Below are 24,758 nucleotides of genomic sequence, written 5' to 3'. Positions count from 1 at the left end.
TACATGTAAGGTTTTTAGACCTTTATTTTAAAAACATGGTGTACACACAACCTCCCCCCACCCCCCCAATCTGATGTGGAGGCATCTGCTCCTACACATTCTTTTCCATGGAACACCAGCCAGCCATGGCATATTTTTCTGCAGTTTATTCAATCATTCTCTTAGTGATGGTTGTTCACATTTTCTTTTGTCCTTATCAAAAAATACAATATACATTGATAAACATATAATCTTAAGTACTGGCACTTTATTTTTTCTTAGGGATAGATCCCCAGGAGTGAGACTCCTGGATTAAAGAGTATGTATATATTTTTTAAATGTTTATGTAGAGAGCGAGCACAAGCAGGGAAGGGGCTGAGAGACACGGAGAATCCCAAACAGGCTCCATGCTGTCAGGGTGGAGCCCAATGCGGGACTCGAATTCCCGAACTGTGAGATCATGACCTGAGCAGAAACCTAGAGTCGATGCTTAACCAACTGAGCCACCCAGGTGCCCTGAAGGCTACACATATTCCTGATGTTCAGAGACAGAGTCGCAACTTACATTTCTAACAGCAGTGTGTGAGATGAATCTTCTTCCCTGCTTCCTTGCCAGTAGTAGACAAGATGACAATTTGAGAAAGACAAACTTACTGGACTATAGATGTTCGGTGAATCTGTTCAGAAAGTCACTCACATTCATGGGTGGTCACAGCACATCAATGATATTCAAAAACAAGGAAAAAGAAAGGCCAGTTCCCAGTGACAATTCTAGTGTGTGATTCATGACTGACAGGGAGAGGAACTTGGGAATCTGAAGTCAATAGTAAGATACTTTACCGCTGAGTTAGGCAAGAAGTTTTTTTAGGTTGTTAAACACATCTGGAGAGATCACTGAAAAGTCTAACTTAAAAGTGTGTGTGAACCTTTAAAAGAAAGGCTTAACTTTTACTCAGGTTCCAAAGGGAAATGCTTCTGGCTGATGACAGTGAAACCCAGGGAGTGAAAATGCCTCCTTTAAACAGGATGTGGCAAAAATGCATTTTTAAAGTGGGTTGTGCACGTGGACATTTGAAAAAGCACTAAGACATTTAATTTTCTTCTCTGAAGTCTCTGAAATGTAACATTTGTGAACCACATACACATCCTACTTTTTGTTAAGACAATCCATAAAATATTAAGAGAAACAGGAGAACACAAAAAAAAGCACAAGTAGTTTATGGGTTACACAGTATGTTAAAAGACATGCATTTGTATGTAAACACCCCACTGCAAAGGAACTGCGCACGAGGGACGTGGGCACTCTCTCCAGCTGTGGTGCCTACACTGAGTGACAGCCCACAGTGGTCTTTCACTCCCTAAATCCCCTCTTAATTATCTCTCACTTATATATTGATGTGAAGAATGCTTTTAGCAACCTCCGAAGCAAGTTAAACCTTCAACATTGTCTTCTGTTTATTGAAGAGGCAGCTGAATAACGACGGTCCGACCAACTTACCTATGCCAGCAAGTAGCAGGAGAAAACATAAGCTACACGCTACTAAAACTGTGACCTAGTTCATGTGGAATGCGTACTGGGTTGTAAAGGTACTGAAAGACACGTGGTGTTTAGTATGGAAAATCTTACTCATGTCCTATCAGAGGACAAGAATTTCCAACTCCCAGTGACTGTGTTAAATTTACATGTATAGATGTAAGACAAGATTTGTGTTTTGGGGCATAATCTCATACACAGCCACTCAACTCCCGGGGTATGGCCTGCAGATCCTTTATGCTGCTGCCCAGAATAATTCAAGATTTCAAAAAGCTCACTGTAACAGGACTACGCGTGTCTATTTACAACTGGATGTACGCTTTAGCTGGGCAGCGTATCTAACTTTGGGTATGAGGCTGTTCTCAGGGGATCCTGTTTTTACCTGTGTTTTGATTTGATGGATTGTATCCCCCCCGCATTTCCACGTTCCTTCAGTACCTTTGTGCGGTCTGTCCCCCACTGGAAGGGTTCGGGTTTTTCCACAGAACAAGCTAGCTGCAGTCTCAGGGCTTTTCCCCCACGTGAACCCTCTGATGGACACTGAGTCGGGACTTCCTGCTGAAGGCCTTCCCACATTCAGAACACTCGTATGGTTTCTCTCCTGTATGGATTCGCAAATGTAATCTCAGGGTTGACCTCTGGCTGAATGTCTTGCCACATTCGGTACATTCATAGGGTTTCTCTCCCGTGTGAGTTCTCATGTGTATGATCAGTTGTGAGTTCTGGATAAAGGATTTTCCACATTCGCTGCACTCGTAGCGTTTCTCCCCCGTGTGAATTTTCTGATGTATAATGAGGTTGGACTTTTTGAAGAAGGTTTTCGCACATTCGTTACACTCATAGGGTCGTTCTCCTGTATGAATTCTCTGATGGGTAGTAAGTTCAAACTTCTGGGCAAATGTCTTGCCACAGTCACTGCACTCATAGGGCTTCTTCTCCATATGTGCTCTCTGGTGAACGATGAGGTTTGACTGGTGGGTGAAAGCTTTTCCGCATTCAATACATTCAAAGGGTTTCTCCCCCGTATGAATTCTTTGATGTTTAATGAGGTTTGCCTTATGGGAGAAGGTTTTCTTACACACGTTACATTCATAAGGTTTTTCTCCAGTGTGTATTCTCTTGTGACTAATGAGGAGTGACTTAAAGGAGAAAGCCTTGTCACAGTAATTACAAATAAAAGGTTGTACCAAATTTCGTATTTTCTGATGTTTAAAAATGGCTTCTTTAAAGACTTTCCCACTTTTATTATAGTCAGAGTATTCCAACCCGTGATGGGTTTTCTCTTGCTTCAGATAGAGGAGTGCTTTTCCAAATCCATTACACTCATCAGCTCTCTTTCTTATATAGCTTCTATTACCATTAAGTAAGTCTGAATTAGACTTCAAGGTTTTTTCATATAAGTCGTATTTATAGGGTACTTGCCTTAAGGAAACAAAATCTGTGCTCAGATTAAATGTTTTTTCAAAGAGATTACCTCTTTCCTCAATTGGGGTTTGGTTCTTAAAAATGATAAATGGTCTCGCCTGCTCATCTGGGTTGCTGGGGTCCCGCTCCATCTGGTCGTCAGCTTTCCACACCTCTAGGAAAGAGCACACGAGACACGCTGTCAGCCCCTTCCTGCCATGTTAGAGAATGTGAAGTCTCCACCAATGTTCCATCGTAGGGCTGTCTCTGTGTGTGGGATCCGGGCTTCCAGGATTAAGAAGTCTCCATTGCAAATTTTGCCTAGTTCTTAAGCTTGGAAAGACCAAAAAATCCTGTGGCAAAAAAAGAATGGAAGCTGACAATGGACTCGAGTAGCACTGCCAGATTACAGAACGACCTTAAAAGGTAAAGTGAAATAAAAACACAGGGCAGCAGACAGGGCACAAATGACGTAGGCAAGCTGGCAAGTCGAGGGATGCAGGAGGTTCAGCGTGTCCTCAGGGACACGGAACAGTCAGCACAGACCAAGAGAACAAGCGGACGAAGATGCGAAGGGAACAGCAACAGCCTGGGCAGATCTGAGTTTAGCAACCGCCACTTAGGCTCTGAATTGCTGTGGTCAGACGGGCACTTCCTCTCCACACTCCTAGTCTCTCTCCCATTTTTTTCTCCTCTGCTCTTGCAAGCCACACACCTTGCTAACAGCAATGCTCCTCACAGGTCTGCAGACATAATCCTCCCGCCAAGATCCAAATCTCATGTACAACTTTTGCAAATGGATGACAAGATCCAGAACCCATAGTCTGAAGGAAATGGAAAATAAATCCAAGGGTTCAAGATCCTTGTGACAGAATCATGTGTTTTACTTTTTTCCATTGAAACACCTTATTTTTTTCCTTCTAATGTGTTCGATCTCTTCTCTAAACAGGTCTTGGCGCTGCTGTTATCGGAAGCAATCTTAAGGATCAGACTGACCCAGCCTTGACATTCCTGACTCTGGTGATCTTGCTGGCATTTGTGTCTAGGACAATGCATCACTCTTAGACTAAAGAAGAATCTATTACACCAATTCCATCACCTAAAATATCAAAGTCACCATTCTGGCAAACTGGGAATACGAATGAAAGAGCAGCTAATCACAAAGGTTTAAGACAGGTTAGGTAAATGTCAAGGGTCAAGTGTGAGAGAAAAATATAAAAGTTCAACAAAAAATGTTAAGCAGAGACAGACGATAGTTGGAGGTAGGATTTTGATATCTGAGGAATCATCTGGTATTGGCCATCTTTTAAGGTTTAAGGATCTGAAAAACTGATCCTTAAAAAATATTTGAAAATAGTTCAACCTATTCATGACCCCTAGGATGTTGCGTGGATTGGCTTCTGATGCTCCTTCCCTCTTTTGACACCTTCCCCAGAAAGTTCTGACCTGACCGTTCTTACTACGCTATCTACACCTCTTGCTGTTGTTCCAACTTGAAAATCACATCTGGCTCGACAATATCAGAGAACTTGACGGCGGAACACAGCTGCTAACTGCTTAGACTTCAGAAATCCCCCAAATCAAGAAGGTAGAACTTCAGCGTCTCCACTGTCTCTCGGCTTTAACACCTGAAGCCGCAGACCACAACCACATGGCAGTAATTCAAAAGCGCAGAATTTTTGGTAAGTGAGCAAGGACACAGATGCTAGGCCGACACGGAGCTGCACTAAAAGCTGTGCTTACCCACTGAGAGTAAATTGCTGTAATTCTCCAGCATCACGTCCATGTAAAGGATCCGCTGTGAGGGGTCCAGTTGCTCCCATTCCTCCTGAGTGAAGTCCACAGTCACATCGGTGAACGAAACCGATCCCTGAAACGGCATATTGCTCAGATGGCTGTTCGTTCTGAAATGATCAGCATTTGGCAATGGAGGAAGGCTATGTGAAAATTTATTCTTACCTTGTAAAATCTACATAGGACGCCGACTGTACATCTTCACTGTTTTCTCATGTTTCCAAAAAATATGTTTCTAAATTAAACATTTATGTAGATCCCCTAGAGCTCTGGCACTTGCCATATAGAACAGGTATCTAAGATTAATAAAATACTGTTTCTCTCTGAAAATATGTAGAGGAAGATAAATAGGTAAACAAATACACAGTATTTAATGTTATCTGGACAAAGATGATACTCCTAGATATTCGTGTTGGGGGGTATCAAGTCAGACATTATTAAAGAGTTAATTAAACCTTTAAATATTTAAAGGCAGCAGACGAACTTCCAATTACCAGGCAAAATGTCAGACGTAAGTAGAGATCTCTCTACCATATCCAAGCCATACCAATGGTGCAAAAGCAAAAATAAACAAATGGAACTATATCAAACCAAAAAGCACCTGCACAGAATGGAAACCACCAACAGAATGAAAACGCACCCAACTAAATGGATAAAATATTTGCAAATCATCTGATAAAACAATCCAATTAATAAATGGGCAGAACATCTGAACAGACGTTTTTCCTAAGAAGACCTACATACAGCCAACGGAGTCAAGAGAAGATGCTCAGCACATCACTAGAGAAATGCCAATCAAAATCACAATGAGAGATTACCTCACATCTGTTAGAATGGCTGTTATCAACAAGAGATCACAAACGTTGGTGAGGATATGGAGAGAACGCTGGTGCACTGCTGGTGGAAAGGGAAACTGATACAGCCACTTGGGAACACACTGTGAAGGTTCCTCAAAAGATAGAACTATCACATGATCCAACAATTTCACTTCTGGGTATTTATCCGCAGAAAATAAAAACACTAACTTGAAAAGATCTATGCACACCCACGTTCACTACAGCATTATTTACAATAGCCAAGATAGGGAGACTTAAGCGTCCGATAATAGACAAACAGATAAAGAATATGTGGCATATATACACAACGGAGTATTTCTTAGCCATAAAAGAGAAAATCTGGCCACTTGCGACATGAATGGATTTTGAGGACATCATGCTAAGTGCAGTAGACAGATACTGTATCATCTCACCTGTATGTGGAATCTAAAACAAAACACAAAAACCAAAACAACCAAGTTCATGCATACAAAGAACAGACTGGTTGTCAGGGTGGGGAATGAGCTAAATGGGGTAAAGGGGATCAAAAGGTATAAACATCCAGTTTTAAAATAAATACAACATAGGGATGTAATGTACAGTGTGGTAATCACAATTAACAATACCGTATCGCGTATTTGAAAGCTGCTAAGAGAACAGATCTTAAAAGTTCTCATTACAGTTAAAAAAAAAAATTATAATATATATGGTGATGGATGTTTACCAGACTTCCTCTCATCATTTAGCAATATATAGAATTATCCAATCATAACGTGGTACACATAAAACTAATACTATGTCATTCTATCTCCATAAAAAATTAAAAATCAGGTGTGCCTGGGTGGCTCAGCCAGTTAGGCGTCTGACTTCCGCTCAGGTCATGATCGCACAGTTTGTGGTTCAAGCCCCACGTCGGGCTCTGTGCTGACAGCTCAGAGCCTGGAACCTGCTTCCGATTCTGTGTCTCCCTCTCTCTCTCTCTGCCCCTCCCCGACTCATGCTCTGTCTCTCTCTGCCTCTCAAAGATGAAAATGTTAAAAAAAAATGAAAAATCAATAAAAAAGAATGTTCCCAGTTAAATTTTACATAGGCCCCCAAAGCCAGAAAAACGACTGCTCATCAACAGATGGATTTCTCACGGTATGCTAAAATAATTGAGTATTATAAAGCAACAAAAATGAACGAGTTCCAGCTACACAGTGAGGATTTCACAAGAGCTTCAAGAGTCCTGGCTACTTTCTACTTCTTGGCCTGAAAGACGACTACGTGGATTTTCTTTATATCCACCGGGCCAAATGATAGATGCAGTAAGAACTTCTGTATGGCTGCCAGACCAACAGGGGGAGAAACCCGTGGCACATTACTTGGACTCAAGTTATAATAATTTAGAAATGACTCTACCATCAAATACGAAAAATGTCCATATTCTCATTTTCCATACTCCATACAAACAAAAAACTCAAAAACTTGATGAAACACAGTTCTGATACCACAGCATTAGATGTCAAGCATGACAGACTTCAAAAACTTTTGCCAAGACAGTATACAGTTTCCATCTGGAAGGAATGTGGTGTTCTGGCCAGAAAGCCTATGGTCATGAAGAGAGGTAGAGCTAAGCATATCTGACATCTAAACAGACCATTTCTTAATACCCCTCCCTCAACTCGTCCAACTATTAGATCCTCCTTGACTTACGATGGTTACATCCTGATTAACCCATTGTAATATGAAAAGAGAAGTCAAAAATGTTTTTTTTTAATGTGTACCTTGATTAGACGTGGTTATTCATTACCTCCTGAAAACTGATAAACTAACCGCTAGCCCAGCTTTCAACACCAGATTTCTTTTCCATCCCTCTTTCCCATGGCTTTCCTCTCTAAGCAAAGGTCTTCCCAGTAAGATCACATCTTACATCACACTTAGATGCGATCCTTCCTTATTGTGAGTTCCTATTCAGTTTTAAACCCTGGAGTATTTTGTTTGTATCTCTTGTGGCAATCATTTTGCTTTCTTTTGTTAAAAGTGTCTTATTCCTTCTACTCTCCCCTCTGGATGTTAGATTTTTTAAGATTTTCCAAAACAACTCTCCTCAGACCACAGAAGACCATTAACCCCAAGAAGAACAAATGCAATCACATTATGCACATCATCACAAAACTGTTAAAAATCCCAAAAGAAAAAGGAGGCACTGCCTAAAAGGGCACAATAAAACTGCTAGCTGATTTTTCCACAGAAACAATGTAAGCCATTAAACAACAGAGTATCTTCAAAGTACTGAAAATGCTAGAATATGAGTTGGCAAACTTTCTACAACGGGCCAAGTAGTAAATATTTTAGATTCCGCAGACCACATGTAGTCTCAACTACAACCAATCAAGTCTGCCACTGCACTGTGAAAGCAGGCACAGGAAATACGCAAACACACAGGCACGGCTATGTTCCAAAAAAGCCTGATTCCTGGACAATGAAATGTGAAATTCATGTAATTTTCACATCGTGAAATACTATTTTGATTTTTTTCATAGCCATTAAAAAAATGTAAAAACCACTCTTAGCTGTGAGCCATATAAAAGGAAGGCAGAATGCCATCTGGCTCATGGACATAGTTTAACAGCCTGATCTAAAATGACAACTACTGCATAGTAAATGTCACATAAGTGCTAGCTTTTTTTTACTGCTGTAAAACGACGTGAACCATAAAGAAGACAAACCTAGCAAGAATCAGTTGGACATAAAAAGCATCAGGGAGCAAATAAGTCAGCAAAATAAGTTATTAAAATACGTATATATGGGATGTTTCTGGGAAGGAGGTATTAAATAATTAGCTGAAACTAATTTTTGGATGCCAGAAACCTGGGAGTTGTGACACAGAGAAAGTATTTTGTTTGGAAGGAAAATATAAATCGTGATTAGCTTTTTAAGTTTTGTTTAAAATATAAGCTAAAAAAGAGTAAGTTAAACCTTTAAAAGAAATATAAAAATATAGTTTGACACACCAGAAGAAGAAAAATGCTCAAAGTGACAAGAAGAAAACCAGTAATAAAATAAAATAGAATAAACATTTAATAAAAGGTCAAGACAAGTCTTTAAAAAAAAAAAAAGACTTCAGACAAGTCTTCAAAAAAAAAGACGCAAACTTAAATAACAAAGCCTTAAAATAAAAGGTACAGAAAAGCTAGCACAGGAACATTAATAATTCATTAAAAAAATTAGTGAAAACAGAATTCCAAGAATATGTATATATCATGACCCCAAATTCTATCAATTCTATTTAATGTGTAAAAAATATGAAAAGAAATGGACAGACCTGCACAAAACTTACAATATTGGCCACCTCTAAAGTGAGGAAACAATCTTTAATGGTCAACAGGATTTTAGCATTGAATAAGGTGACTTAATGCCAGGAGTGGGAGCCTGCTAAGGGAGGTCAGAACCATGATGGTGAGAAAGCGGAAGAGACAGAATTCATGTGTGAATTGTGCAACCTAACAGCCTTCAATACACATAGTGTATGGAAGCAAATAAGCCAAGATGTTCAGTCTTGACTTGGATACTGTAATAGGTTGACAGTTATTAGGTTGGGCCATACTGAAATTACTGACAGGCAACTGTTGTACATACAAACACTGCTATTTCATATAGCTCAGCCTAATCCATTTTCATTTGTATTTCTCTGCATTTTCACACTTCACAAAATCAAACCAAAAAAAGGTGAGAAGAACTATCTTAGGAACTGTCATGCAAACAGGAATTAAAACACAAATCATCAGAAAAAAATGAAAACAGTGGATACAAAGAGCAAATTCTACAAGTTTCAGGAGACAACTAAAAGGTCACGTTCTGATAGGTAGAAAGGCCTTTGTACTTCATGACTACAACACTAAAAAGCGATCACTTCAAAATTCCGAGAGAGGAAAACAATAAAAGCTGGACAAATACATATAACAACTTGCAGGTATTAGCAACCACTGCATGGCTACAATTAGTGAAAGAACAGTGAACATGATGGGAGGCCCACATTACCAACGATGATAAAAATGCTGAAAGAAAGAAATATATCAATCTTGAATTCTATATACAGCATAAATGTCCCTAAAGGTGATTTTTAAACAGTAGCGCAGAGAAATAGAACTGAAGTAGCAAGCGGCACTGTTGCTACATTGAAAAAAGAAAAATTAGCATTTGGGTCTGCAAAGCAACTGAGATACGGGGGCAAAGTAATGAAGGTAAAGAAGGCATAGAGAAGGGGCTCTAAAATTCTGCATAAAAATTCACCTCAGATCTTTGGGTGGTTCCTAATTATGTGCAAGTAGGAGGGAAAGCCTCTAGGAGAATTAGTAGAGGGCAACAATTTTGTTCTGCCAGACAGTTAAATTATTGGCAAAACAAAACGTAACATTCTTCAGAGCAGAAGTGTGTGTCATACATGTCTACCATACAAACAAAAATGACTAGACACGTGAAAAACCAAAATAGCACAATAAAACAATAAACAAGAGATCAACAGTCAAAAGCATATGTAGAGAGAATCCGTAGGTTAGAGTTAGTACACAAGACTTCAGATTAACTGTAAAGTAATATGCTAAAGAATACAGAGAGGGGCGCCTGGCTGGCTCAGTCAGCAGAGTGTAACTCTTGATCTTGGGGTTGTGAGTTTACGTAAGAGGAAAAAAAAATACAGAGAAAAAGATGAATAATGTAGATGAAAATATGGGAATATTTCAACAAAGAACTGGAATCTACAAAAGGGAAGCATATGGACATTACAGAACTGCAAAAAGCGTTTTCAACTAAAGTTTAAAACACGCTGTATAGACTTAATAGCAGATTAGATTCAGCAGAAGAAGTGTGCACTCGAAGGCAGGCCAATAAGAAAATATCCAAACTAAAGCAGAGAGAAAAAAATGGGGGAAAAGTCAAAACATAAGAAATGTGAAGTATGGCCCAAAAGTCTAATATACTATTGCTTAAAATGCTAAAAACAAAAAATATATAATGTGTAGTCTCACAGGTGGAGAAAAAAAATGGGACAGAAGCAATATTTGAGATATAACAGCTAAGAATTTCCCCCAATATGGCAAATAGCATCAACCACAAATCTAAGAAACTTAATAAAGCCCAAGCAGAATAAATGTAAAGACAATTATACCTAAACACATCACACTCGAACTGGTGAGCGCCAGAAAAAAACAGAGTATCTTGCAAGTGGCCAAAAGAAAAAGATTCCTTTCCTTCAGGGAAAAACAATAAAAGTGAAGACTCATTTCTTAACAGAAACCACAGAAGTGAGATAAAAACAGAACGTTATCTTTAACATACTTACGGAAAAAAGAAGCCCTAGAATTCTATCCCCAGGAAAAACATTTTTCAAAACAAAGGTCAAAAGGCGTATAGAGACAAATAAAAGCTGCAAGAATTCACCGCAATATACTGTATACTGTTCTTGGACCATATTGAGGTGGTATAACATTAATTCAAGGTGATTAGTATATAAGCTATAATCCCTACAGAAGCCACTTAAAAAATACACCACCTCATCATAAAAAGGGAGATGTGGCTATATTTATATTGCCAGAGATAAAGAGGAGGATTCCAAAATGACAGAAGGGTAAGTCCGTCAGGAAGACAGAACAATCATAAATGTGCATGCGCTCAATGACACAGCTTCAAATTACATTAAGCAAAAACTGACAGAACCAGAGCAACGGATGGACAAATCCACATTCATACTATCCATCAAGCAAGTATCACAATGGAATGAAGATATTTTCAGAAACGTAAAGCCTAAAAAAATGTTCTCCCGTACCCTTTCTTAAGAAGATACTAAAAAAGGTACGCCAATAAAACAACAGTGACCCCAAAAAAGACAAAGACATGGGAAGAGGCAAACAAAAGATCGATACCAGAGCTGAAGGAAATCCCCAGGAGTTCGAAAGAGACTGCAGGGTGGCAGGGTTGTCTATTGATACCAAACTGCTTGTCGTACATGGGTACGACTGCTTTTGAGTGCAACTCAAAAGCAGGCATTTTGAGGGCCGTCATACACAAAAAGCCTACTGCCACGGGACCACCTTTTTAACCCGAGGGCACAATGCCTGGGTGAGCCTGGCCCAGTTTCTTATTTGCACTCAGTCTGACTTGTTTTCAACATGTGCTGGTGACATCTCCTACTTCTACCTTCCACACCAGGCTGCCCTGCATCAGATGACACTCCACCTTACACAAGCGTCCTGCTTTGATGGACTCCTGACAGTTGGCAGCTACCACTAGGCTAAGAAGCAGCGAATACAGGCAACCACCTGGTTTAATTCTATTTCTACCAGACATTCAATACCTGATTCACACTTTGACCCTGCCAGATAGGCCAACCATGTGAGCCCTATGTTTTCCTATGTTTCTCATGACCTTGCCAATGACTTCTCCCAATGGAATTTTTGGAAATTCTCAGAAAAGCTGAAGCCAGACTGACTCAGAGACTGTATTCAGCTCATCTTCTCCTAGAAACCTTTATCCAATACCAGCAAAATTGCAGGACACAACCAGACTTATGCTTATTGGATAACTTTTGACACACTGCTTCCCCAGTAAGGCGGTATCATTTTAGACTATCACCAATAATGCATGCGTGGTTTCATCTCTCTTTGGTTAATACTGGCTAATAAAACTTTAAAATAAACAGCGATTAAAACAGAACAAAACAACCCAAGTCTTGACAAAAGGGAACATGGGTGCATATAAGGACATCTTAAATCTTAGGGTCTGGAAGCAAAAGAAAAGAGAACTCCACCGATCAGAAAGAAAATTATGTAACACAAGGCAATATAAACTCCAGTTACAGTTTCTCAAAACTAAATTTTATGTTGATGAGGCATGTATGTAGATAAGTGGTAAAATCTTTAAGAAAAGCAGGGGAGGGGCACCTAGGTGGCTCAGTCAGTTAAGCATCCGACTGTTAATTTTGGCTCAGGTCACAATCTCACAGTTTGTGGGATCGAGCCCCACATCAGTCTCTGTGCTATCAGCACAGAGTCTCTCTCTCTCTGCCCCTCTCCTGCCTGCTCTCTTTCAAAATAAATAAACTTTAAAAAAAAAAAAAGAAGGGGCGCCTGGGTGGCGCAGTCGGTTAAGCGTCCGACTTCAGCCAGGTCACGATCTCGCGGTCCGTGAGTTCGAGCCCCGCGTCAGGCTCTGGGCTGATGGCTCGGAGCCTGGAGCCTGTTTCCGATTCTGTGTCTCCCTCTCTCTCTGCCCCTCCCCCGTTCATGCTCTGTCTCTCTCTGTCCCAAAAATAAATAAAAAAACGTTGAAAAAAAAAAAAATTTAAAAAAAAAAAAAAAAAAAGAAAAGAAAGAGGGGCGCCTGGATGGCTCAGTTGGTTGAACATCTGACTTTGGCTCAGGTCACGATCTTACGGTCTGTAGGTTCGAGCCCCACATCAGGCTCTGTGACAGCTCTGAACCTGGGGCCTGCTTCTGATTCTGTGTCTCCTCTCTCTCTGCCCCTCCCCCACTCATACTCTCTCAAAAATGAATAAAAAAACATTTTTAAAAAATTTAAAAAAAAAAGAAAAGCAGGGGAGTAATTGACAAAAATGTCAAGATAGAGGATACCTACTAGGATGATTCAATGGGAGAATGTATCATCAAGAACAGAGAATGTTCTAATTTTTTTTTTAATGTTTATTTAGTTTTGAGACACAGACAGATAATGTGAGCAGTAGAGGGCAGAGAGAGAGGGAGACACAGAATCCAAAGTAGGCTCCAGGCTCTGAGCTGTTAGTACAGAGCCTGATGCAGGGCTTGAACTCACGAACCACAAGATCATGACCTGAGCCAAAGTGAGACGCTTAACGACTGAGCCACCCAGGCGCCCTGAGAATGTTCTAGTTCTTAACTTGGGTAAGGTACATGGGTGCCCATTTTCTTATTATTCTTTAATGCACACATATTTGTTACACATATTGTTATGATGCACATGAAAGTATTACAATGCCTTATATACTCTGTTCATTACACAATAAAATAATAAGGAAACGCTAAGTTCTTTTACGGAAAGACTTCGGATATGTTACTGAGTGATAAAAATACAAAATTGAGAGAATGAAAAGACAAGGCACAGATGGGGAGAAAATCTTGGCAAAACACATACCTGATAAAGGAATGGTATCCAAAATATATACATAAGAATTCTTAAAAATCAACAATATGAAAACAACCTGATTTAAAAATGGGTTAAAGACCTTACAACACACCTCATCAGTGAAAATACAGAGATGGAAAATAAACATATGAAAAGATACTCGACATCATGTCATTAAGGAACTATAAATTACAATGAAATACTGCTGCACACCTACGAGAACGGCCAGAATCCACCACGCCGGCAGCACCAAACGCTGGCAAGGATGTGGAGCAGAACTCTCACTCACTGCCCGTGCGGGTGCCACATGGCACAGCCACCTTGAAAGACATTTTGGCAGTGTCTCACAAAACCAAACCTACTCCTACCATACGATCTAGCAGTTACGCTCCTCAGTACCTACCTAAATAAGTGACTTTATCCGCACACAAAACCCTGCACGTGAGTGTTTGTAGCAGCTTTATCCATAATTGTCAAAACTCGGAAGCCGCCATTCAATAGGTGAGTGGATAAATAAATGGTGGTACATCCACACAACAGAATATTATTCAGTGGTAAAAAAAGATGAGCTATCAAGCCATGAAATGATATACAAGAACCTCAAATGCATATTTCTAAGTGAAAAAAACTACTGGTTACACACTGTATGACTCCAGCTATATGACATTCTGGAAAAGGCAAACCTATGCAAACAGTTAAAATGATCACCAATTTCCAGGGGCTCAGGGAGGTGGGGGCTGAGCGGGTGGGGCGGGAAGGATGAATAGATGAGGCACAGGGGATTTTTAGAGCAGGAAACTATACCGTATGAAACTTCAATGGTGGGTACGTGTCATTATGTATTTGTCAAAATCCACAGAACATACAACGCCAAGAATAAAACCTAATGTAAGCTACAGATTTTAAAGTGTTCATATTGGCTCATGAACAGCATCAGGTGTACCACATTAATGCAAGATGTTAATAACAAGGTAAGCTGTGTGTGTGGAAGGAATGAAGGAATACACAAAAACCCTGTACTTTTCACTCACATCTGTAAACTCAAACTGCTCTAAAAAATGAAGTCTATTAATTAAAAACAAAACACATATAAACAAATCAGCATGATTAATATGCTTCCTATAATAACCTGTATTTGTACTCATGTAAATATGTACATATAAACTCTGAAAAGCTACTCAAGTGGGGAGTCTGGGTGACTCAGTTGGTTAAGCGTCTGACTTCAGCTCAGGTCATGATCTCACAGTTTGTGAGTTCGAGTCCCACATCAGGCTCTGTGCTGACAGTGCAGATCCTGCTTCGGATCCTATGTCTTCCTCTCTCTGTCTCTTCCCAGCTCGTACGCATGGGCACGCACGCACACTCTCTCTCTCTCAAAAATAAACAAACATTAAAAAAATAATAAAAAGTCTAGGGCGCCTGGGTGGCCCAGTCAGTTGAGTGTCTGACTTCGGCTCAGGTCATGATCTCATAGTTCGTGAGTTCGAGCCCTGCATCAGGCTCTGTGCTGACAGCTCAGAGCCTGGAGCCTACTTCAGATTCTTTGTCTCCCTCTCCCTCGGCTCCTCCCCTGCTCACATGCTGTCTCTCTCTTTCTCAAAAACAAATAAAGATTAAAAAATAATTTTAAAAAATAATAAAAAGTAAATAAAAAAGAAAGCTACTTATGAAAGTAATGACAGTAAAGCTACTCATGAAAGCTACTCATGAAAGTAATGGTATTGTGGAGGTCTGGGGGGAGAATTTAATACACACCCAGATATTTACTGAGTTTTTTGGCATCCTAATTTGACTGAAAAAGTAAGATACACACAAAATCCTGCATTTGCAGTGAAGAATGCTATACAAAACAACCAGAGACAAACTGATAAACCCATCGTTTCTGGGGATGTTGTCCAAAACACCATCTGTATGAAGGTCCATAAAATTTACTCAGACCTGATATCAGAGAACGAAAGAGATGCCACTCATAATCAATTCAAGACAATTAACTTGGTTTGCTTTTTGGCTGCTGGTATTGATCAATTATTCTTACTACATTTTCCTTAAGTTTTGCTCATCTCTGCCTTTATATTTCATTTTCTTGGTCCTTATAAACTTCCTCAAATGCACTGAAAAAACAAAATTGGGAAAAACAACTCACCTGGGATTTGTTCATTTTTTGTAGTTTTGGGGTAAAGGCTGAGAACTATGAAGGCCGAACTGAAAGACAGAAAAAGGAAGATACTGTTATTAATGATGTGACTTGCTTTGGAACTCCTACAATGACTTATTTACAAATCCTTACACATCATTTGGGAAAACACCACCTACTGGGAGAGTCCCTTGCCCTCTTCAGAAGGGACCTAAACAATCATGGTGGCAACACTTACCTTCAATCAAACATTACGAGACACCAGAAAAGGCCAAACTAAGACAACCCACTATCAAGAGACAAAGCAATCAACACAAACTTCAACTGATGATTATCAGACAGAGAATTTAAAATAACTATGATTTATATTTTAGAAGCTTTAATGGAAAAGGTGGACAACATAAATAAATGGGAAATTTCAGAAAAGATGAAAACTGCAAGAAAAAATCAAATGGAAAAGAAAGCAAAAAATTACCCAAAATGAAACATAAAAACAAAGTAGAATGAAAAATTAAATAGAGAATCCAAAGACTATAGTTCAATATCAAATGGCCTAACAAACATGTCATTGGAATCCCAAAAAGACAATCAAGAATGGGACAGAAGAGGTATTTGAAGACATAATGATTGAGGATTTTTAAAAAATAATGATATCAAACTATAGATCTAAGAAACTTAAATAGTTTATCTAAACTGAATAAATACCAAACCAAACAAATATGTAAGACATCATATTCAAACCACTGAAAACCAAGGTTAAATAAAAAGTCTGGAAAGTAGCCAGAGGGAAAAATGACACATTATATAGAGGAACTACATAAAGAATCACAGTCAATTTCTCATCAAAAACTATACAAGCCAGAAGACAATGCAGTGACATCTTTAAAGTATGTATGTATGTATGTATGTATGTATGTATGTATGTATGTATGTGTGTGTGTATTTATTTATTTAATTTATTTTTGGGAGTGTGTCATAGCAAGAGCAGAGGAGGGACAGGGAGAGAGGAAGACAGATAATGCCAAGCAGGCTCCATGCTGTCAGTGCAGAGCCCAGTGCAGGGCTCAAACTCATGATCTGTGAGATCACGACCTGAGCCAAAATCAAGAGTTGGCCACTCAAATGACTGAGCCACCGAGGTACCCCTATTTTTTATTTATTTTTTTAAGTTTATTTCTTTATTTTGAGAGAGAGAGAGAGAGAGAGAGACAGAGAGAGAGAGAGAGAGAACAAGCAGGGAAGGGCCAGAGAGAATTCCAAGTAGCCTCTTCACTGTCAGCAGAGAGCCCAATGCAGGACTCGAGCTCTCAAACTGCGACCATAACCTGAGCCGAAATCAAGAGTCAGACACTTAACCAACTGAGCCACCCAGGTGCCCCTGAAGTACTTAAAAAAAAAAAAAAAAAAAAAAAAAAAAGCAGGTCAACTATCAACCCAGTATTCTATACCCAGCAAATACATCCTTCAAAAAATGAAAGTGAAATCAAAACTTTTTGAACAAAAACAGAATTCATTACCAGTAGACTTGCACTAGAAGAAATATTTAAAGTAGTTTTTCAGGTAGAAGGAATATGATACCAGACAAAAACCTGGATCTACACAAGAAATAAAGATCTATGGGAATGCTTAAAATAAAGATGACTCTAAAGAAAACCTTCTTACTTTTAATCACTCTAAAAGACAAATGATTGTCAAAAAATAGCCCGTTAAGTTTTGTGGGCTTACGGCATATGTAAAACTACAACATATGATAGTACAAAAGATGGGATGATGAAATTGGAGAGTATATTATTATAAAGATCTTATATTACACGTAAAGCAGTAAAATATTACTTAAAGGTCCACTGTGATTAACTCCAGATTTGTATTGTAAATGCCAGGGCAACAACAAAAAAAATTTTTAAAGGGGTATAAGTGATAAGCTAATAGTAGAGGAAAAAAATGAAATCATAAAAGTACCAACTAATACAAAAGCAGTTGGAAAAAGAGTTAAATACGAATGAAGACCAACCAGGACAAGTAGAAAACAAACTAGCAAGATGGTAGATTTTAATTGAACCATCTTTTTTTTTTTAATGTTTATTTACTTTTGAGAGAGACAGAATGCAAGTGGGTTAGGGGCAGAGAGAGAGGGAGACACAGATCTGAAGCAGGATCTAGGCTCCGCGCTGTCAGCACAGAGCCTGATGCTGGGCTCGAACTCATGAGCTGTGAGATCATGACCTGAGCCGAAGTCGGCAGCTCAACCGACTGAGCCACCCAGGGGCCCCATAATTGAACCATCTTAATAACTGGTATAAAACACCAATTAAATGATAGAGGTTGTCAAACTGGATAAAAAAAAGGAAGGCCAACTGCTTTTAACTGTTTATAAGCGGTTTGTTTGAAATATAAAAACATAGCTAGATCAAAAGTAAAGGGATGAAAAAAAAGATATGCCTTGCAAACACTAACCAAGAGAGAGTGATTATATTAATATCAAAGTAAACTTCAGAATATTACCAGAAATAGAGTGATATTACATAACGTCACTGTGATAAACAACACCTGGTGAATGTGTCAAATGGCCAGAAGGCATAACAATCCTAAATGTATATGTACCTAACAAAAGCATTTCAAAATACAAGAAGCAAAAATTGACAGAACTGAAAGAAAAAAAAAAACAGATAAATTCACAATTGGAGTGAATTTATCATAGTTGGAGACATCAATACTCTTTTCTCAGTGACAAAACAGGTAGATAGAAAACCAGTAAGGATATAGAAGAATAGAACCACGCTATCAACCACCCTGACTCATTTTGTATTTATAGAAGACTCCACCACCAGCAGCACAATAGTCATTAAATTATATATTAAAAATTCCCAAGATAGATCATATTCTTGGCCACAAAACAAACCTTTCATTCTAAAGAAATGAAATTTGTAACAAAGTGTATTCTTTGGTGAAAATAGACTTAAACTAGAAATCAATTACTAGAAAGAGATTTGTTAATTCCTTCTTTCCAAATACTTGGAAATTAAACAACAAATTTCTAAATAACCAAGGGTTGAAAAAGGAAGTCACAAGTTTAAAAAACCCATAGAACTGAATAGAAATGAAAGCACAACATACCAAAATTTGAGGGATATAACTAAAGTAGTATTATGGCATTAAATTATTACCTACATTAACTGTAACTACAAACAGTTATAGCATTAAACTGTATTAGAAAAGAAAGATTTTAATCAATTATTGCAGTTTCCACCTTAAGAAAGCAGAAAAAAAATTAATTAATTAGTTAAACCCAAATCAAGCATAAGGAAGGAAATAATAAAGTTAAGCATAGAAATCCATAAAACTCAAAACAGGGGGGTACCTGGCTGGTTCAGCAGGTTGAGCATCTGACTCTTGACTTCAGCTCAGGTCATGATCTCACAATTTGTGAGTTTGAGCCCTACTTGGGGCTCTGCGCTGACAGGGTGGAGCCTGTTGGGGTTCTCTCTCTCCCCCGCCCCAACCATGCACTCTCATACTCTGTCTCTCAAGATAAACAAATAAACATTTAAAAAAATCCCTCAAAACAGAAAAACAATAGAGAAATTCCATAAAACCAAAACCTGGTTATTTGAAAAGATCAATAATATTGATAAACCTCTAGCCATACTGACCAAAAGGGGAAAAAAAAAAAGGAGGGCATTAATTACCATTATCAAAAATGATGGAGGAGACACTACTACAGATGCTACAGATATTAAAGAGTTATTCTTTAATAATAAAAATAGAGGGACACCCAGGTGGCTCAGTTGGTTAAGCCTGGTGTGAGACCTGATTGTGGCTCAGGTCATGATCTCACAGTTAGTGTGGGTTAGTGAGTTCAAGTCCTGTGTCTGGCTCTGTGCTGACAGGGCAGAGCCTGTGTGGGATTTCTCTTTCTCTCTCTCTCTCTCTCTCTCTCTGCCCCTCCCCTGCTCATGCTGTCTCTGTCTCTCTCAAAATAAATAAACTTAAAAACATTTTTTTAAATAATAGATAACCATTAGCTATGCTAATTAAGGAGACAAAAACAAAAAGGGGGAGAAATCCCAAATATACAAAATAAGAACAGTGGAAAATATCAACAAATACAAGAGAAAAAATATGAAATGATGGAAAAATGATTACATTTTCAACAATACACTACATAAGGATAAATAAAAATGATAACCTTTTTTTTAAATGACAAACTTCTATAAAGATTATAAAGTGCACTTAAGGGAGACAAAACAGGGCTTGAACACTGGGATGGCCTACAATATGATCCAACATCATAAAGGTGTCCATTCTCCCCAATTAAATGCAGCCATTAATCGGATCATAATAAAAGTATTGGCAGATTTTTAATGCGAATAATTCTAAAGTACCAGTGGAAATCATAAATCAACTTGCGTAATCTCAAAGTGGTAAAAGGCTTCTGAGTGCCATAAAAGAGAAGAGCAGTAAATTCAACTACAAATTAATTCAAAACGCCTGCAAGGCAAAACTATCAGGGAACAAAATCAAAAGGAAAATGAAAAAACATGTGCCACTTACACAAAATACCGGGAGGCTCGGGTACTCCACCCATCTGAGCCTCCGGTTTTTCCTTCAGTTGCAACTGAGATACTAGCGACGTCACAGGCTAGGTGTGAGGATTAGAGGAACACTTAGCCGAAAAGGCTTTCGCAAAGAGGTCAGAGGTCTCCTCTGGTACGCCGCGTGCATCGGGAAACTTGCTGGGGCTTTCATTCCTCCCGGCACCAGGTGATGCTCGGGCACTCTGCACGCGGCTTCCGGGCGCCGCCAGGTGTGTGCGGCCCCGCCCCCGGCCTCGCCCCGCGCCCGCGGGGCCTGGTCACGCGCGCACCCGCCGGGGCTTCCGGACTCGCTCCCGCGCGACAGGAGACGCTGGCGGCCGGTCGGAGGCGCTTCTCCTGACAAAGGGAGGAAGGCGAGCCCTCGCCGCCGCCCTCCCTCGCCGCCGTCCCCGCCCCCGCACGTCCGGCCAGGCGGGCCCCGCCAGCCCCGTGCGGAGGACGGCGCGGGGCGGCCCCGGACACCGCCCCGAGGGTCACCGACGTCTGCAAGTCGCTGAAGTTTGGGCTCCCACCCTGCGCGGACAGGAGCCCATCCCTCATCTCCTCCTCCGCGGCCCCCAGCCCTCGCGTAGCTGCATGGCAGCCCCCCCTCATACCTGGAGGGGCACGGCCTCCACTTGTGGCTCAGTGCCAAGCCAGGTCACGGCGCCGGTCAGCGAAGATGCGCGGAGACCGGGGCCCTGTCACCCACTCGCGGCAGGAGGTGGGGGAAGGGCAGCCACCGGCGCGCTCGCAGCACTGCACAGGCGCAGATGCAAGGGCTGCTAGCCGTCCCAGGGTCCTCTGAGGGGTGGTTCATCCAACCTCGGGACTACACTTCCCATAAGTCTTTGGGGCCCCGCTGTAGGGACTCTCTGGAAAGTCTTCATTTAGTTTAGCGGGTGGCATGAGGCTAAAATAATCCCTGGCCTGGACGGTCCATTTACCGCAGCAAGGGTTATGGATTACAACCACCTCTTCCCAAATTAAAAAAAAACAAACCTGACTTTGAAAGATTAGGTAGGTAATCCATGATAACGTATTTAAATTAGAAAATATGTATAAAATAAAAGCAAGTATCTATTCTAATTTCTCAAAGATAACCGTATGTAACATTAAGTGCATACCTTTCTCACTTTTTAAAAATCTAATTGACCATGGGGCGCCTGGGTGGCTCAGTCCGTTAAGCGTCAGACTTCAGCTCAGTTCATGATCTCAAGGCCTGTGAGTTCGAGGCCCGCGTTGGGCTCTGTGCTGTCAGTTCAGAACCTGGAGCCTTCTTCGGATTGTGTGTCTCCCTCTCTCTCTCCCCTTCCCCCACTTACGCTCTGTCTCTCAAGACGTGAATAAACGTTAAAAATATTTTTAAAAAATAAAAATAAAATTGATCAGAGGCGCTTGCGGAGCACGTGACTCTTGATCTCGGGGTTAAAGGCTTGAGCCCCTTGTTGGACGTAAAGATTACTTAAAAATAAAATCTTAAAAAATAAAATTTACCCTAAAGATATCATGTGCTGTAACTAGCTTATTTTTTAATTTAAAAATTTTGTTTTAATTTAAGAGAGAGAGAGAGAGAGAGAGAGAGAGAGTGTGTGTGTGTGTGTGTGTGTGTGTGTGTGTGTCTGCGTGTGTATGTGTCTGCGCACGCGCGTGTGTGGGCACACGGGCAAGCAGGGGAGGGGCAAGCAGGGGACGGGCAAGCAGGGGAGGGGCAGAGAGGGAGAGAAAGAGAATCCCAAGCAGACTCTGCACTGTTAGCATGGAGCTTGACACGGACTCCAACTCATGAATGTGAAATCATGATCTGAGCCAAAATCAAGAGTCAGAAGTTTAACTGACTGTGCCACCCCCAGGTGCCCCAACTTTTTTCTTTATTTTTAAAAGCAGTTTTATGTTCACAGCAAAATTTGAGGAAAAATTGCATATTGCATATACCACCTGCCCCTGCATATACATGGGCTCATCCACTATCAATATTCCCTCCCAGAGTGGTACATTTGTTATAATGAAATGTACATTGACACATCACCCAAAGTCTGTATAGTTTACATTAGGGTTTACTCTAATATATAATGACATGTATACACCACCATACATCCCTCCTCCCCCTCCCTGAGCCCCTGGAAAACACTGATATTTTTAGGTATGCATAATTTAGAATAGTTGGAATCATATAGTATGTACCTTTTCAGATTAGCTTCTTTCACTTAGAAATATGCATGAGAGGGGCCCCTGGGTGGCTCGGTCAGTTGAGCGTCTGACTTCAGCTTGGTCATGATCTCACGGTTTGTGAGTTTGAGGCCCGCATCAGGCTCTATGCTGACAGCTCGGAACCTGGGCCTGCTTCAGATTCTGTGTCTCCCTCTCTCTTTCTGCCCCTCCCCTGCTCCCATTCTGTATTTCTCTCTCTCTCAAAAATAAATCAACATTAAAAAAAAAAGAAATATGTATTAGATGGGGCACCTGGGTGACTCAGATGGTTGAGCATCCAACTTGGGCTCAGGTCATGATCTTGTGGTCCGTGAGTTCGAGCCCCATATCGGTCTCTGTGCTGACAGTGTGGAGCCTGGAGCCTGTTTCAGATTCTGTGTGTCTCCCTCTCTCTGTCCCTCCCCCGCTGTGTGCTGTCACTCTCTGTCTCAAAAATAAGTAAACGTTAAAAATTTTTTAAAAAAAGAAATATTCATTAGAGGTTCCTGCATATCTTTTCACGGCTTGATAGCTCATTTCTTTCTTTCTTTTTTTTTTAAGATTAAAACATTTTTATCTCTACACCCAACGTGGAGCTTGAACTCACAATGTGGAGACCAAGAGTCCCATGCTTCACTGACTGAGCCAGCCATGTGCCCCAATAGCTCATTTCTTTGCCACTGAATAATATTCTGTTGTGTGGATGTACCACCATTTATTTATCCACTCACCTATTGAGTGGCTGCTTCCGAGTTTTGACAATTATGGATAAAGCTGCTACAAACATTCACGTGCAGGGTTTTGTGTGCGGATAAAGTCACTTATTTAGGTAGGTACTGAGGAGCGTAACTGCTAGATCGTATGGTAGGAGTAGGTTTGGTTTTGTGAGACACTGCCAAAATGTCTTTCAAGGTGGCTGTGCCATGTGGCACCCGCACGGGCAGTGAGTGAGAGTTCTGCTGCTCCACATCCTTGCCAGCGTTTGGTGCTGCCGGCGTGGTGGATTCTGGCCATTCTCGTAGGTGCAGAGTGGTAGCAAGTAGCTTTTTTTTTTTTTTTTTAAGTTTATGTATTTATTTTGAGAGGGGGAGAGAGCACACGAGCAGGGGAGGGGCAGACAGAGAGAGAATCCCAAGCATGCTCTGCACCATCAGCTCAGAGTCCAAGGCAGGGCTTGAACCCACGAACCATGAGATCATGACCTGAGCCTAAGTCAAGAGCCAGATGCTTAAGTGACTGAGCCACATGGGCGCCCCACAAGTAACTTTTAATTACAATAATGGGTAGTCTCATAAAGGTATTGGTACATCAATATTCATAGCAGCATTTGGCTGCTATTCATAACAGTCAAATGGCAGAAAGAACCTAAGTGTCCATCAACGAAAGAATGGACAAGTAGGGGCACCTGGCTGGCTCAGTCAGTTGAGCATCCAATTCTTGGTTTCAGGTCTGGTCATGATCTCATGATCGGATTGAGCTCTGCGTCAGAGAGCACTGTCAGCGCAGAGCCTGCTTGGGATTCTGTCTCTCTCCCTCTCTCTGCCCCTCCTCTCTCTCTCTCTCTCTCTCTCAAAATAAATAAACTTTTAAAAAAGTTTTTAAAAAAAGAATGGATAAATAAATGTAGTATATACGTACATTTGGAATAATATGGAATATTATTCAGCCAAAAAAAGAATGAAGTTCTGACGGAGGCTGCAACGTGAATGGACACTGAAGATACGCCACATGAAACAAGCCCGATACAAAAGGAGCAATGCTGTGTAGTTCCTCTTACATGAAGTATCTAGAATAGACAAGTTCATAAAGAAAGGAGAATAGAGATTACCAGGGACTAAAGGGAGGGAGGCATGGAGGGTTAGCTCACACTGGGCAGGGAGCTTCTGTGTGGGAGAGTGGTGGTGGCTATACCACACTGTGAATATGCTTAAAGCCACGGAATTGTATGCTTAAAAATGGGTAAAATGGGGGGCGCCTGGGTGGCTCAGTCGGTTAAGCGTCCGACTTCGGCTCAGGTCACGATCTCACGGTCCGTGAGTTCCAGCCCCGCGTCGGGCTCTGGGCTGATGGCTCGGAGCCTGGAGCCTGTTTCCGATTCTGTGTCTCCCTCTCTCTCTGCCCCTCCCCCGTTCATGCTCTGTCTCTCTTTGTCTCAAAAATAAATAAACGTTAAAAAAAATAATAAAAAAGAAAGA

General features: G+C 40.6%; 1 protein-coding gene across 3 annotated transcripts; it reads right to left on the bottom strand.

Annotated features, from left to right (window-relative positions):
• ZFP1 (ZFP1 zinc finger protein) lies at positions 1-21,188 on the bottom strand. Of its 3 annotated transcripts, none has more exons than XM_078438990.2 (4): positions 20,991-21,188; positions 15,809-15,867; positions 4,661-4,787; positions 2-3,092 (listed from the first exon to the last, which is right to left on the bottom strand). In XM_078438990.2, exons 2-4 carry the CDS (start codon positions 15,821-15,823, stop codon positions 2,017-2,019), a joined length of 1,218 nt encoding a protein of 405 aa, XP_078295116.1. In that variant the 5' UTR covers positions 15,824-15,867; positions 20,991-21,188; the 3' UTR covers positions 2-2,016. The 3 variants fall into 3 exon arrangements, with proteins under 3 accessions (XP_078295118.1, XP_078295116.1, XP_078295117.1); XM_078438991.1 differs by lacking the exon at positions 20,991-21,188 and adding an exon at positions 20,351-20,730; XM_078438992.2 differs by lacking the exons at positions 4,661-4,787; positions 20,991-21,188 and having other exon boundaries at positions 1-3,092.
• Between the last annotated feature and the right edge of the window lie 3,570 nt (positions 21,189-24,758).

This window comes from Panthera onca, chromosome E2, assembly GCF_046562875.1.
Source record: "Panthera onca isolate mPanOnc1 chromosome E2, mPanOnc1 haplotype 2, whole genome shotgun sequence".
NCBI classification, from domain to species: domain Eukaryota; kingdom Metazoa; phylum Chordata; class Mammalia; order Carnivora; family Felidae; genus Panthera; species Panthera onca.
This window is presented reverse-complemented; position numbering and strand designations above follow the sequence as displayed.

Bases quoted from the DNA above. Each gene is read 5' to 3' on its own strand.
- ZFP1 (XM_078438990.2), bottom strand. The intron at 3,093-4,660 runs GTAAGCACAGCT...GCTCTTTCCTAG, and splicing joins CAGCAATTTACTCTCAGTGG to AGGTGTGGAAAGCTGACGAC.